Source organism: Grampus griseus (assembly GCF_964374135.1).
Source record: "Grampus griseus genome assembly, chromosome: X".
Taxonomy (NCBI): domain Eukaryota; kingdom Metazoa; phylum Chordata; class Mammalia; order Artiodactyla; family Delphinidae; genus Grampus; species Grampus griseus.
In genome coordinates, this window is record NC_138999.1 from 38,807,959 (window position 1) to 38,823,744 (window position 15,786).

Below are 15,786 nucleotides of genomic sequence, written 5' to 3' on the forward strand. Positions count from 1 at the left end.
CCCTTAAGGAAAAACTTCAGATTTTTCCACACAAAAATTTTATAAATTGACCTGACCTCCACTCCGGGAACAGAGCGAATATAACCAGTCCTTCGTGTGCATTGCCTGTCGCATCAGAGAAACGCCCTAATGCAGGGCCTGCTTTTTCCCTCAGTGTGACTATTCCTGGGCCTCCTAGTGACACTCTTAATCCATCAATAGCTGTGAAAGTAAGCCAAGTGGAAGCCCCTACAGGTTGTCCTAAGCCCCCAACTCAATTCTTGTCACTTTCTTAGGAAGTGAAATTGCATGTTGGTTTTGGTATAATTCTTCAATATGATTTCATCTGCACTGTATCTAGTGGAAATTCTTCACAGTTTGCAACAAGAAGATGGACCTCCTCCCTGGCCTCCAACACTATTATGGTTTCTCCGTATTTAAAAATTTTGAAGTCATTTAACTGGGATTGTGAAGGTGGAGAGGTTCATCTAAACATCAGTGCCTAAGTTATAATCTCACTCCAAATTCTCATTTTTTCCTCACTTTTTTTTGATAAATTTATGTTCCTATGGATACTGTGTTTAAATAGGCATATCATTTTAGAAAATTCAAGTTATACAAATCTGAATCTCATTTAGCTTGTTGAACATAAGAGATGGTCAATAAAGGTAAATTCAATTTAAAAATGACAAAAAATACAAACTATAGAAAGATGATTTCCAGAAATTTTTCGTATTATAAAAATATTATCATCATGAATCCATTTATAATTTATGCTCCAATTTTCATGACTAAATCTAGGTGGGTTTAAGATGAAATGCACCTAACCTATATGGACAGTATAAGCATTCATCAAATTTATTTTTACTTGTCTGCTTCTTCTTAAGACCTGATTTTATGGTTTATAAAAGGGTAAAAAGATGTGACTAGAACGCTAGAATATTATTCTTGTAGCTGTATCACTAATTAACCACATAACTGGTGCAAACCACTTAAAGTCTTTGTTCCCTGGTTAACCTTTTAGCAAAAATTAGAAAATCAACACTTGCTCACCACAGGACAGTGCAGCACTATTTAAAGGATTAAGAAAATTATGTATATATAACAGCACTTTGGAGAGAAAATGAATGTATAAAAATACTGAATAATATATAAATCAGTGTAGGATGCAAAGCTAGAAGCTTAAAAATACTGTCAAAACCACATCTAAAATTGTCTTTTCACATCCTTATGGAATCTATTGGGCAAAGCAATTTAAAAACACTTGATATTACTAAGAGAAGAGGTTCAGACCCACTGCTTAAAAATAAGTCTTCCTGGAAAAATAATTAGGTTGAGAAGAAGGGGGTAACCCTATCCAACACAAATCCCATTGCTAATCATGGGGTTTCATAAACTGAATAGAGAAAAATGAATATTCAAATATTCAATATTAAAGATACAAAAGAAAAACAGCACCTACAATATAAAAGACAAATATTTGGTAAATATATATATATATATATATAATTTACCAAGTACTTTATATATATTTTTTCAGAGGGAATAATAATGGGACCTGAGGCAAAAACACTCTTTCTTGCCATCATTTGGAGATATTATGTACTTTAAAAGGCTGGATTCCTCCCAAAAGAGTAAGAAGAAAGATGCTTAGATAAGATGCCTTTTATGTTCTCCTCCAATCGAAAGAATCTATTCTATACTTCTAATAATTACTCAATAAACTGGATTCCCCTGTACATTAGATTGTCCTACTGGTTTCAAAGTATGTCACTTACTTCCCACAAGTGCATCAACAGCTGAGATCACAAAATGGATACTTCATATGGAAAGGCTCCTGTATCAAAAGTAACATAGACCAACCCAGTTACAGAGCACCTGCTAAGTTCAAAGCTCTATGTGGAGTGTACAGCATTCAATAAAACAATCTCTCCAGCTACAAGGATTACACAGTCAAGTAAGGGAGATTAGACTGTATGCAAATAATTGCAAAACAGGGAATGGTACCACCAAATAATTATAATGCGCTGGAGATAAAGTCATTAGGAGAGACAAAATAATATTCTTACAAAGCCATTCATCGCTGAGCACCTGTGATGTGTCAGGCACTGTGCTAGGCTCTGAGAATTCAAAGATAAATGAAAATAGCCAACTCTGATTAAGTAGTTATAACAGGTCAGGCAATGTGTTAAGTTCTTTTACACTCTATCTCATTTACTCCTCACAACACAGCTCTAAAATAGGTAATATCGTGATCCTTGTTTTACAGAAGTCAAGGTTTAGGAAGTTAAATAATTTACCCAAGGTCTCGAGATAAGAGAATAGGACAGCTGGGGTTAGAACTCACACTGCCTAGCTTCAGAGGCCACCTTCAGAGGTTAAGCATTATGTCCTGAACTGCCACAAAATCCCCACCACACTCCAGCTCAGTGAAGGACACAGAGAAGAGTAACAGGGCGATTCTAACAGGGGTCTGAAAATGCTCCAGTAGGAGGGGGAAGTGCGAACCACCTGAGAGAGCATCAAGAAGAATGCATCACAGTGGAGGTGACAAGTGAAATGAGCCTTCAAGGCTGAGAGATGAAAGAAGAACTGCATGCGTGGACAGGTGGGTAAGGGCATTCTCTGTGGAGGGAACAGCATGTACAAAGTTACAAGAGCATGGTAGTATATGGTATGTGGGGTCCTGTGAGTCATTTTGTGTGGCTGAGGGCTGAGTGGGGAAGGGGTGGCAGAGGAGATGAGATGAGTAAGGTACAAGAGCCAAAAGACAGGTGGTCCCGAGGCCATGCAAAGCTAAGTCAAAGGATTCTAAATATTTTAGAAAGTTAACCCTGTAGCAGAGTGGGCAGTTGAAAGGGGAATCAGACTGAAGGCAGGGATGGCGCTGAAGAGGCTACTCTCTGGATGAAAGATAAGAAATAGGATAGCAGCAGTGGCCTTCAAAAGGAGACTGATGAAAGGGAGATTTCAGAGGGAAACAAGAGAGGACCGGGGTCAACTGATCAGTGACAGAGGGTAATGGTGGCTCTCTTACTTGTTTAAATATAAACAAAAATATATAATTTAGTGACTTAACATTTAGATGGAACTCAAATAATGAGCCAATGTGGACCAGGCCCAGCATGGTAATACAGTCCAAGAAAAGGCTGAGCAACCAACAGCAATTGAAAACTCTGTCTCACCTTAGCTCCCTGAAGAAACTCTAAAGGTGATCCAATTTATGCTCCACATCTCCACTTCTCACAAAAATGCCTTTCCTCTCTTTTTCAAGTCTTGTCAGTCTCACATTTCCTCACCATCAGCGCTAAGACATCTCTCTCCCTCTCTCTCTCCTCCCCCCAGCTCTTTCCAGCCCTTCTCCCTTTTCTGCATCCCCCAAAGCCTGAGAATCTTACTGAAAAACTCAGAAGAATCCTTAGAGGATGGAGTGGGGTGGCGGGGGAGTGGAATGAGCAAAGACAAATTTTTGTTCAGCAGGCAGGGTGTGGGGAAAAGGAGAAAGCTGGGAACACACATTAATAATATTATCCCCATTACATATCAGTAAGAACCAAAGCTTCAATTAATAAAGCTTACTGTAAAAGCCAACTAGACCAGAATTGAAAAACAGCTTTATTTTTGAAATTCAAACACAAATGTCAAAATAAATGCTCTGATAATCATCAGAGAAATGCAAACCAAAACCACAATGAGACATCACCTCATACCTGTCAGAATGGCTATCATCAAAAAAGTCTACAAATAACAAATGTTGGCGAGGATGCAGAGAAAGGGGAACCCTTGTACACTGCTGGTGGGAGTGTAAATTGGAGCAGCCACTATGGAAGAAATTAAGGAGTTTCCTCAAAAAACTAAAAATAGAACTATCACATGATCCAGAAATTCCACTCCTGGGTATGTATCTGAAAAAAAACAAAAACACTAATTCAAAAAAATACATGCACCCCAATGTTAACAGTAGAATTATTTACAATAGCCAAAATATGGAAGCAATCCAAGTGTTTATCAACATATGAATGGATAAAGAAGATGTGATATATACAGACACACAATGGAATACTACTCAGCCATAAAAAAGAATGGAATTCTGCCATTTGCAACAACGTGGATAGACCTAGAGGGTATTAGGCTTAGTGAAGTAAGTCAAAAAAAAAGACAAATACTGTATGTTATCACTGATATGTGGAATCTAAAAAATAAAATGAATTAATATCACAAACAGACTCACAGATATAGAGAACAAACTACTGGTTACCAGTCGGGGGGGGGGGGGGGCAAGATAAGGGTAGGTTTTAAGAGATACAAACACCTATCTATAAAATAAATAAGCAACTAGGATATATTATATAGCACAGGGAAATATAGCCATTATTTATTTTATAATAACTTGAAATGGCAATTCAATCTATAAAAGTATTGAATCCTTATGTTATATACCTGAAACTAATACAATATTATAAATCAACTATATTTCAATAAAAAGTTTAAAATAAAAAAATAAATAAATGCCCTGAAACACCAGATGAAAAAAATCAACAAGTAGAACCAGAGATAGAATAAAATACACTCAAAAACAGATTTTATATTTTAGGCTAAAAAGGAGGGAAACAACAGAGTAGACTACGAAGGAAGTAAAATTTTGATTAAACATAAAAGGGCCTACATGAAGTTTCTAGAACCTAGTTGACAATGGTGTAAAATCTTTGAGTTTAGAATAATCGGAATGTAAATACAATTGTAATAGTCTATTACTGACTGCTATTAGTTCAGAATAGTGAAAAAGTAAAGCAATAATAAATGTAGTTATTTATCACCTTTCCCCTAAAAGACCATTAAGTGAATTTGCTAAAATAGAAGACACATGACAAACACTCTTATTAAACAATAGAAGACTTTTTAAACTACCTTAATACCCACAGAGTAAACGGAACACTGGGGAACAACTGGAAAGAGCAATGCATCGATAGCTTAATGGCTACTTTTTAGAATTCACTGGTCTCAATGGTGGCATCTCCAAACGGATTCTTCTGGAATATGGCAGAATTTGTGCCAAAGAAAAATGCAAGAATTCTGCAGCACAGGTGATGACTGGGATAGTCCGAGCTTATGCTTCACTTCCCCTAGGAACACCGTCCTCCCTACCCCACGTAAGAAAATAAGCCAGGCCTTAAGCAAAGGAGGAGAGTTAATTCTTCAGGACTACATGCGATGAGCTGGACACTTGATGTGCATTGTCCATCTGATGCTCACGGCAATTCTAAGATAGGTTTGTTACTCTTACTTGACAGATGAGGGAATTAAGACCAAGAGAGGTTAAAAACATAGCCCAGATGAAATACGTAATAAATGGTAAATCCAGGTTTTGAACCCATCTGTCTGACTGAAACCCTTGCTCTCTCCCCTACACCAGAGAGCCTCCTATTACAGGGGTGTTGCAGGAGGACCATGTTCCCAAGGGATACCCCAACCAATGTACACAGAGTTCATTCAAACAATGCTCCATTTGGGGAGACATACATATCCTGGGTTCAATCCTACAGGTAAAGGGAAAGGAAAAGACCCTGGCAATAATGATGATGATGATGATGATGATGATGATGGTAATTCTACTTTCCTAAGAAGAGAAGTCAGCAATTGCAAGGCCTGGGACAGAGGAAGACAAAGTAGGCAAAGGGAAGAAAGTTAAATAGGGCACACTTGATGGAAGATGAATAAAAATGCATGAAAGGAAAGAGAATGAGGATGAAGAGACAGACGAAGTCCAATAAGAGAGAAAAAGAAATAGAGAAAGAGGTCAAAAGAATGGAAGGGGAAAGATTAAGGAGGTTGAGAGATGGGATATAAGAAAAGGAAGTGGGACAACATTGAAAAAAGAATGGAGATAAGTATTTCTGTCCCCCTTTCAATAATGTGGAATTCATGCCCTCCCTGCCACCTCCCCATTTCTGATGTCCTAGAATGAACAGCCATGTGCCATCAATTATTTGTACCTCTGATAAAAGGTTTATGATAATGACATGTGTCCCTGATGAATCCTCTTTATTAAAAGAACTATTACCACACTAAACACCACAATGAATTTCATACTCAGAATAGGTATTTAAATAGAGGAGCATAATTAAAATAAGTAGAAGGATATGAACAATTCTAACATGTTTAAATTTAGAAATTAACAATGCTAAATGTTTTTAAACCTCTGAAGGGAGTTAGGAGAGCAATTTATTTGAAAAAAATAAAAACCAGCATGTTTAAAAATAAAGGAATATCAATCCAGAGAATGAAAAACAATTATAAAAGTAACCAGAAATCTGCCATGGTGAATTATTACATGTGAATTGGCTGTACTTTCTTTATATACATACACAGCATAAAGCTGTGCCTCAAATCTTAAATCCCAAACAGTGAGCCAGACTCCAGAGAAGACACACTATAAGATTCCATTTATATGAAGTTCAAGAATAGGCAAAACTATAGTGATGCAAGTCAGAGCCATGGAGGAGGGCTGAATGGAAGGGGGCATGAGGGAACTGTCTAGGGTGGTAGAGATGTTCTATATGGTGTCTGGGGTGTGGTTACCTGTGTATACATTTGTTAGAACTCATGGGACTGTATGCTTAAAATGGGTACATTTTATCATATACAAGTTATACCTCAGTAAAGTTGATTAAAATAAAGACTCAAACAACAAAATCCTAGAGGAATACAGTTTTCTGTGTCCTGATTGTGGTGGTGGTTACATGAATCCGTACCTGTGATAAAATTTCACAGAACTATAAACTAAAGGGGAAATATGAGTGCATGTAAAAACTGGTGAAATTCAATTAAGGTCTGCAAGTTTAGTATTATACTAATGTCAATTTCCTGGTTTTGATAATGTACTATAATTGTATAAGATGCTGTTGTTGGGGAAAGCTGGGAAAAGAGACACAGGAACTGTCTTGTGCCATTTTTGTGATTTCCTGTAAGTACAAAATTATTTCAAAAATATTTTTTTAAAAAAGAACATAGATTATATAGTCAGTATTTGTACCATCACCCACCATCAGTGTTAAAAAAGGGTGAGCTTACTATAGGGTAGAATCCTGAAAATACAAAATTCAGGAAGGTAAATAATCTTTTAAATGTTTCCAATAAACCTGCGGCTGGTCTGAATTCAGAGAGGGAAGTAGTTTTTAATAAATAAACATTGCTGTATAGATTAAAAATTCAGATCAAAATATAAATCAGCCTAAAATATAAGTCAACAAATCAAACAGTAACTATCAGTTCCTAATTTGTGATCTAAAATGTTATACATGACAAAGATTTTTGTGTTCAAAAAAAAAAAATCAGTATGTACAGAGAATAGCCATGTGAAGAGGCAGCAAGAGGGCGGCCATCTGCAACCCCAGGAGAGAGGCCTTAAGAGAAACCAACCCTGCCAGCACCGTGATCTTGGACTTCTAACACCCAGAACTATGAGAAAATAAATTTCTGTGGTTCAAGGCAACCAGTCTATGGTATTTTGTTATGGCAGTCCTAGACTAATATATTAAACTGTAATTTATATGCCATAAACTCACCTCTTGTCAGTATACAGTTCAATGACTTTTCATAAATTTATAGACCTGTGTGATCATCACCACAATCCAGTTTAGAACACTTCTATCACCCCCAAAACATTCCCTCTCCCACTGCCAACCCCAGGCAACTACTGATCGGCTTTCTCTGATATATTTGCCTTTTTTAGAATTTCAGATAGATGGAATCATACAATATGAAGCCTTCTGTGTCTGCTTTCTTTTACTTAGTATGTTTCTGAGGTTTATCCATATTGTACTATATACCAGTAGTTTCTTTTTATTGACAAATAGTTTCCATTGTATGGCTATACCACATTTTGTTCATCCATTCATCAGTTGATGGACATTTGGGTTGTTCCCTGTTTTGGGCTATTATGAATAATGACGCTATAATCATTCACATACAAGTTTTTGTGTGAACATATGTTTTAATTTCTCTTAGAAATATATGTAGGAGTGGAATTAACTGAGTCATGTGTTAGCATATATTTAACTATTTAAGAAACTCCCAAACTGTCTTCCAAAATGGCAGTACCATTTTATATTCCCTCCAGGAATATATAGAAGTTTCAGTTTCTTAACATCCTTGTCAGCACTTGGTATTGTCAGTCTTTTTAAGTTATAGCCATTCTAATGGGTGTGTAGTGGTATCTACTCAGGTTTAAGCTCAAAAAGACAATTTTAACTTTGGGCTAATGCGAATAAGCCACAGGCCTACTTATTGATAAAAAGTATAACCCTTTTAAAGGGTCTTAAAATTTTGCCTGGTAACCACACTCTAGGTTTTAGAGAAGAGGGGAGGAAGAACTCTCTCTTCTTCAGTCAGAGACTCATTTATGAACCTCATTCTTTTTATTCCAAAAACATTTATTCCAGATTTGGGAGTTTTTATTAAACGCCTTCTGAATTTCAAAAGATTAAAGAAAGCCATAATGCATGATGAAATTAGAAACTTTATCAGTTTAACATAAATTTAAAGAAGGTAATTTTGTGTTTTAGAAATAGATGCAGAATATACAGTTGAGAATTTGGGGTATGACATGTTTGATTTCAGGCAAGCCTTTTGTTTTGTTTTGTTTTTTGCGGTATGTGGGCCCCTCACTGTCGTGGCCTCTCCCGCTGCGGAGCACAGGCTCCGGACGCGCAGGCTCAGTGGCCATGGCTCACGGGCCCAGTCGCTCCACGGCACGTGGGATCCTCCCGGACCGGGCACGAACCCGCGTCCCCCGCATCGGCAGGCGGACTCTCAACCACTGCGCCACCAGGGCAGCCCCAGGCAAGCCTTTTGATTTCATCTTTAAAGCTCAGTAGGTGAAGATTATGTAACTGTGACCTAAAACATGGGACTTAAATGGCAATGTATTACAAGCACATTGTGTTATAATTATACATATCGGTGTCTTTTATGAAATGATTCTAACAGGTTTCAGATAATCTGACAGTCACATAAACCTATGGAAATTTTTCATTTGACCTTTTGGGTATGGTTTAAAGGTATAGTATCTGACACATTTTCTAGTTATTTTTAAATTTTTAATTGTATTTTATTTTTATATACGCTGATTATATTTTGTAACATTCCTAATTGGCTTTAGGCAAAACTTCAAGGATCTGTAGTCATGTATTGTTCTTTGCCAATACAAAATTCTAGCCTACTTGATCGCTCCTTGATCCCCTGTGGGAAAACTAAAAAGTTTGGCTGGTATTGGGTAAGGAGAAAAGCAGCCCCTGACATGCAGGAGCCAGCCTGGCACCATCAGCTGGCCTTGGTGCTGCTACAGGCTGGTCTGGCAGCCACAGCAAAGCCTTGGTGTTCTCCCACTGAACATGAACACTTCCGGAAAATACCATCCTCAGACAAGGCTGCTCTGTGACCACAGTGGATCAAGACCAAAAAAACAGACCACTCCGTAGCTACATCTAAACACAGACAGAACATAAACATCGTCCAAGCCACAAAATGCCAAATATCCTCCTGTCCTAGCTCATGGGAGTGATGGCCGCTAATCTCCCAATTACAGATGTAGCCTCGCTCTAGTCTGCTGTCCCCATAAATGAGATTTATTAAGATACACAGTCATAAAAAATGGGCAGAAGAACTGAACAGACATTTTTCCAAAGAGGAATGCATATGGCCAACAGGCACATGAAAAGATGCTCAACGTCACTAATCATCAGGGTAATGCAAAACCACAATAAGACATCAACTCAAATCTATCAGAATGGCTACTATCACAAAGACAACAAATAACAAGTGTTGGTGAGGGTGTGGAGAAAAGGGAACCCTCGTATACTTTTGGTGGGAATGTAAACTGGTGCAGCCACTGTAGAAATAGTATGGAGGGTTCTCAAAAACTAAAAACAGAACTACCATAGGACCCAGCAATTCCACTCCTGAATATGTATCTGAAAAAAAACCAAAACCACTAATTCGAAAAGTTACATGCACCCCAATGTTCACAGTGGTATTATTTACAATTGCCAAGCTATGGAAGCAACCTAAGTGTCCATCAGCAGATAAATGGATAAAGAAGAAGTGGTGTGTACACACACACACACACACACACACACACACAATGTAATACTACTCAGCCATAAAAAAGAATGAAAATTTTTGCCATTTGCAGCAACATGGATGAACTTGGAGGGCATTATGCTAAGTAAGGTAAGTCAGACAGAGAAAGACAAACACTGTATGATATCACTTATAGGTGGAATCTAAAAAACACAATAAACTAGTGACTATTACAGAAAAGAAGCAGACTCACAGATATAGAGAACAAACTAGTGGTTACCAGTGGGGAGAGGGAAGTGGGGAGGGGCACTGGGAGTAGGGGACTAAGAGGCACAAACTATTAGGTATAAAATAAGCTGCCAGAATATATTGTACAACATAGGGAATATAGCCAATATTTTATAATAACTGTAAATGGATGGAATACAACCTTTAAAAATTGTGACTCACTATATTGTACACCTGTAACTTACATAATATTGTACAGCAACTATACTTCAATTTTTTAAAAAAGATACACAGTCATAGAAGTACCCCCGCTTCCTGAGAGCACCCAATCCAGAGCAAGGCCTCACTTCCTTCGATCCTCTCCAAAATTACCTAACACAAGCCCAAATCTTATAGTAAGTCTTTTCTAACACCTGCTTACTTAGACATCCCACAGTTACTCAGGGTATATGTTTTCCCTCACTGCAAGGAATAATAAACCAACTTGTTCAATTAAAAAAATACATCAAGGTGACCCAAGAGATCAAATTATACTTTAAATTTTTGTTTTCATATTGTTCAAAGCATAGAGATCCAAACAGTACTAAATAATCAGCTCATCATAAACTCAATGTCAATGAATGCAGTTATTAAAATTCTAATTCTGTGGTCAGTAGTTTTGATTATAATTATTATGTATACAGTAGATGGAAAAAATGAAATATTTCTAAATGCATGCATAATACCCCATAGGATCAACCTTTATCCTGCCACTTACTACTATAATAGAGTCATTTGCAAATCAGCCAACAAATTAGGCTAACTAGGAGCCATTGACAAATGAAGAGAAATGAGTGTATAATTGTAGAGTATGTAAATGATGCTTAACATCCAGATAAAAGTCATTAAAAAACATTCAGTCATTTGAGTATTTCTAACTAGTCTGACTTTTTTATAAAAGCAGGTAACGATAGCAACGGCGACACATTATAAACTACAAAGTGCCCAACTTCAATCAACAATGAAGCAGTAGGTGCCTGATGTAATTAGAAAGAGCCCCAGGCCAGGAGATTCAGGGTCTGGGCTCAGTTCTAGGATGAATTTCCCTGTAGTCATATAGACTACATGCCACAGACTGAGACTCAAGACTTAGGCAGAGACTGCTAGAGGTAAAGGGGTATTAGCAACCAGCTAGCCAAGCCCCACGTCAGGGTCAAGGAAACTCAGGCTCAGACGCATAAGGTGAATAAGCCACAATCAGAACCCTGCCCCTGCCCCACTTCTTGCCAATGATTCCTCATTTATAAAATGAGAACGATCATCCACGTTTGCTTCTTCCTGATAGAGGTGCTGGGATGATGACTGGAACTAACTGGTTGAATGAATATGTGCTTGCTTGTATTTAAATGAATTCAACGAAATAACTAGTCTTTGGGCAGTAGGTGCAGTATCAGGCAAAATTATGTTTGGCTATTTGCATAAATCCTCCCACTGCCAAGGGTTTTAAGCAAGTTAGGACTGTGTTTCTCAATGGGAGCAGTACTGGCATTTTAGGCAGAATACTCTGCCCGGTGAGGGGTTGCCCTCCCCACGGTGCAGGACGTAAAATACAAGGCTGGCCCCCAGCTGCTCAAATAGCAGCAGCACCTCTGGGTCAGGTCTGGCCCTAGGGCGAGGCAATTTAAAACATCAAAACTAATGCCAGAAATCCATAATGAACAAAATACCACCATGTTAAACAAATATGGAATCAGTGCTACTGACTTTTCTTTTTGTCTCAGGCTCCAGTATGGCTCAGCATGGCAGTTACTGATCCTGTCTTTATTATAACATGCTGGCATTTTATTCAACCTGAATTTTTTGCATTAATTTTTAAGAGATTTCATTAAAATATTATCTGGCGGGTTACTGAGTTTTGGGGTGCCCCTTAAATTCTGTACCCAAGACAAGTGCCTCACTTGCTTTATCCTAGTCCAGTGCTGCTTCCCGTCATTGCGACAACTTAAAACACCTCCACACATTTCTAGACGCCTCCCTGGGTTGAGAACCTCTGAAATAGGGGCTGATTTTTCTCATTTAACAAGAAGTCCGGAGAGACACAGCCCAGGCCTGAAACAGTGGCTGCATGATGCCATCGGGGCCCTAGATTCCCTGTATCTCTGCTGCAGTCACAAGATGGCTGATGTGCCCCCAAGGAATTATGTCCTAGTTCCAGAGAGGAAAACAAGGCAGGGCGAAGGGCAGGAAAAACATACCAGCTGAGCCTGACTCCTTTAATTAGAAAAATACCCTTCCCAGGAGCCCCACCCAATAAACCTTAACTCACATATCATTGGCTAGAAGTGAGCCAAGTGGCCAGCCCTAGCTGCAGGGAGCCTGGGGGAGGTGAACACCTGTAAGTGGGCATGTCTCCAGCCTGAATAAAACTAGTGTTCTCTCCATAAGAATCAAGGGGAGAGTGAAGAAAAGATAAATAGCTAGAAATGTCTGCCATGAGGGCCAGGCAGGATGATAAATGCTGGCTCTTCTGCGTGACCGCAAATAGCATCTTTTCTGCTTGTAATTTGATGGTCTGCCTGAGCAGAGCATTTTGATGGTCACTTTTAGAATTATGGATAGAAACTGGAACATTGTCTTAGGTTGGGCTCCATAGAAGCAGAACCTAAAACAGGGATTTAGGTGCGTGTGATTTATTAAGGGCGTACTCTTGGGAGAAACCTGTAAGGGAGTGAGGGGAACAGCCAAAGGAAGAGAAATGATCCAAGCGAGGATGCATTCTCACATGAAGCTTTGCCGAGGCTTAATGCCACAAGGGGCTATGGGCCTAAATCACAACACAGAGTTGTCTCACCTTAAAGAAGCTCAGCCTTCTACCCTTGACAAATCAGTCAGCCATTTGCTACCCGGTCCTGTGATGAGGGGGCCAGTGTAACCTCCTAGGTTACCTCTCTGGGTGATGCGATGCCCATTGGCCAAGAGCAACACTCCATGGAGGGTTGCAGGTGTGAGTTGTTTGCCAAAGCACTTGCTACAGCTGTTGGGGAGGGGTGCCCCACCCCTATCATGGGTCTGGGTGGGCACCAAGAGCATCTACTGCAAATATTAATTTTGATGCACTTTCCAAAGAACTGCCTTTATTTCTACTTTGTATTGTTTGAGAATGGAAGCCTAGGTATATTGTTATGATTAAAAGCTGTTGGAAAAACTGGCAACGAGTTGAAAGTGTCTCATTTTCAAGAAAAATGATTAACAGGTGTTGACTTGTTTTGTTGAACCACAAATGCAGAAAGTGCTTTATAATTTGCTCTGGGTATTAACCAGGATCCAATCTGAAGTTCACAATCTCATCAGAGCACGTAAATATTTCATAGTCTTAGTGTCTCATTTAAAGCTCAATGAATATTTAATTGAAGTTGACCAACAAAATAACTGAAAGAATTATGTCGCATTTAGTTAGGCCTGAAATGAGCAAGCTCTTCATTTTCTCAAGTAGTTTAAAGCTAAAATTATTCCAACTTCATAAAATATTCTACATAATTTTATAAGTAATTAAAGGGCTATAAAATAGGCTCGAAAGGCACATATTAAATACTGAGAAAAACATGAAATAAAATGAATTTTCAACTTTAAATGCAAGAGAATAGTTTAATATATGGTGGCCTACATTATTCAGTGGTGGATTACACTATTGTCAATACCCTCTTTTTGACACAAGAAGTAAAAATAGAATCTTTTGTTTGACCCTTGAAAATTAAATATTCTAGAATGATGATGTGCAAACACCTGTAAGAGTGATGTTAACAGGAAGTCATGCATGATCTACCCAAGTCAGTCAGCCCAGAGACTGCTTCTGAACTCTGGGTCCAGCACTAAGCCAGGTACTGAAAACAATCAAAAAAAAGAAAAATATTGGTCCACGTTCAAAGTAGAGATGGTTTCCGAGGAAAGAAGCTTTCCCGTGGTCTGTTAGATCTCCGTAAGTGTCAGAATGGGGCTTCAAAAGAAATATGTGCTCTAATTGATTGACCCTAACTCAGATGACATGGGATATGTCACTTCTACCGAATTTGAAGACTTTTTTTTTTTTTTTTTGTGGTACGTGGGCCTCTCACTGTTGTGGCCTCCCCCGTTGCAGAGCACAGGCTCCAGACGCGCAGGCTCAGCTGCCATGGCTCACAGGCCTAGCCAATCCGCAACATGTGGGATCTTCCCGGACCGGGGCACGAACCTGTGTCCCCTGCATCGGCAGGCGGACTCTCAAACCACTGCGCCACCAGGGAAGCCCTGAAGACATTTTAATTGGAATCAAAGTATTGCCAACCAATCCATGCTAAGGCTGCTAAAAACTTCCTGGTAAACTTAGCATACTACAGTTTGAATTCTTTAGTCCTGAGTTATTTTTTAATTACAGGACCTAAATAATCCAATAACAAGTTCTTTTTTGGAGAACCGACCATGGGGCCGTGATACAAGGTTGTGTGATAAACAGAGCATATCCATATAGCTGCCTTGTGGAAAATAACTGGTCACCTTGGGTTTTTCCCCTTTGATCTTAGTCTCTTTTTAAGATACTCAAAAGGATCGCCTTCTACAACTGTCAATATGCCAGTATACGTGCATGTGTTATGTATACAAACACATATCACTAAAAAGTTCAGACTCTTGTCTAATAATAGCACCTCTTTCCTTCACTTCTACAATTCATGCCATGTCACCCTATGGTCCTCAGGGATGAGGAACCATAATTAGTATGGAGAAAAGAAGAGAAGGCATTTTCCCATTGTATTCAATGGCACATTCAGAATCAAACAAAATTCTTTAGTTAATGGCAATCACTAAGCAAAAGTGGCAGTCTGACCAGACTCTTAGAGTCTGTAGAAGGACATTATCCTGTCCAGGGCAGGAGATGAGAGAAAGGTTGATAACATTAGCCAAGAAAGGTGATGAACATTAAGCATCCTGCAGCCAATGTACCTAGTCAGAAACAGGAGCAGGGATAACTTTTCTTTGTTTAGGGTACTTTTGTTCTAGAATGTGTCATTTCAGATGAACATTTACATTTACATTGAGGACTCTTATTTTCTCACATCTACTTAATATTTAGTACATGTAACATTTAAGACTGCATTTCTCCCAGTGTCATGTGACTTACCCTGTTTATCAAAAGCCACCCAGGATGGTGAATCAGTTCCCATTCCTTTAGGAAATACACTATGTTTTGGCTTTATCTTTTGTCCGAGAAGCAGTTCTCCACCTATTCCTGGTTTATCTTCACTCACCAGCATCCTAACATTGTTGCAAAAGCCCCAACGTTGAGATTTGTGGAATTTCTCTTTTCCCATCTGTGAACACAAGAGACAACATAAAATGGCCAAAGTTACTCTTTGTGACTTTTCTTATTTGTTTGAAAAGGTAAACACATTTCCCATCATTTATTTTCCCATTACAAAATGCAAATGAGAGTGGCAAATAATTATGATCAATCTTCATCATAAAGTTGTGTCTCATTTTAAATTCAAT

At 38.6% G+C, this 15,786-nt stretch overlaps 1 protein-coding gene across 1 annotated transcript in view; it reads right to left on the reverse strand.

The window, feature by feature from the left end:
* The window catches only part of EFHC2 (EF-hand domain containing 2), a gene marked incomplete at both ends in the record, with an annotated part of 203,078 nt that overhangs the window by 138,591 nt on the left and 48,701 nt on the right, over positions 1–15,786 (reverse strand). Inside the window, 1 exon segment of the mRNA XM_082680655.1 lies at positions 15,420–15,608. Coding sequence (XP_082536781.1) covers positions 15,420–15,608 — 189 coding nt within the window.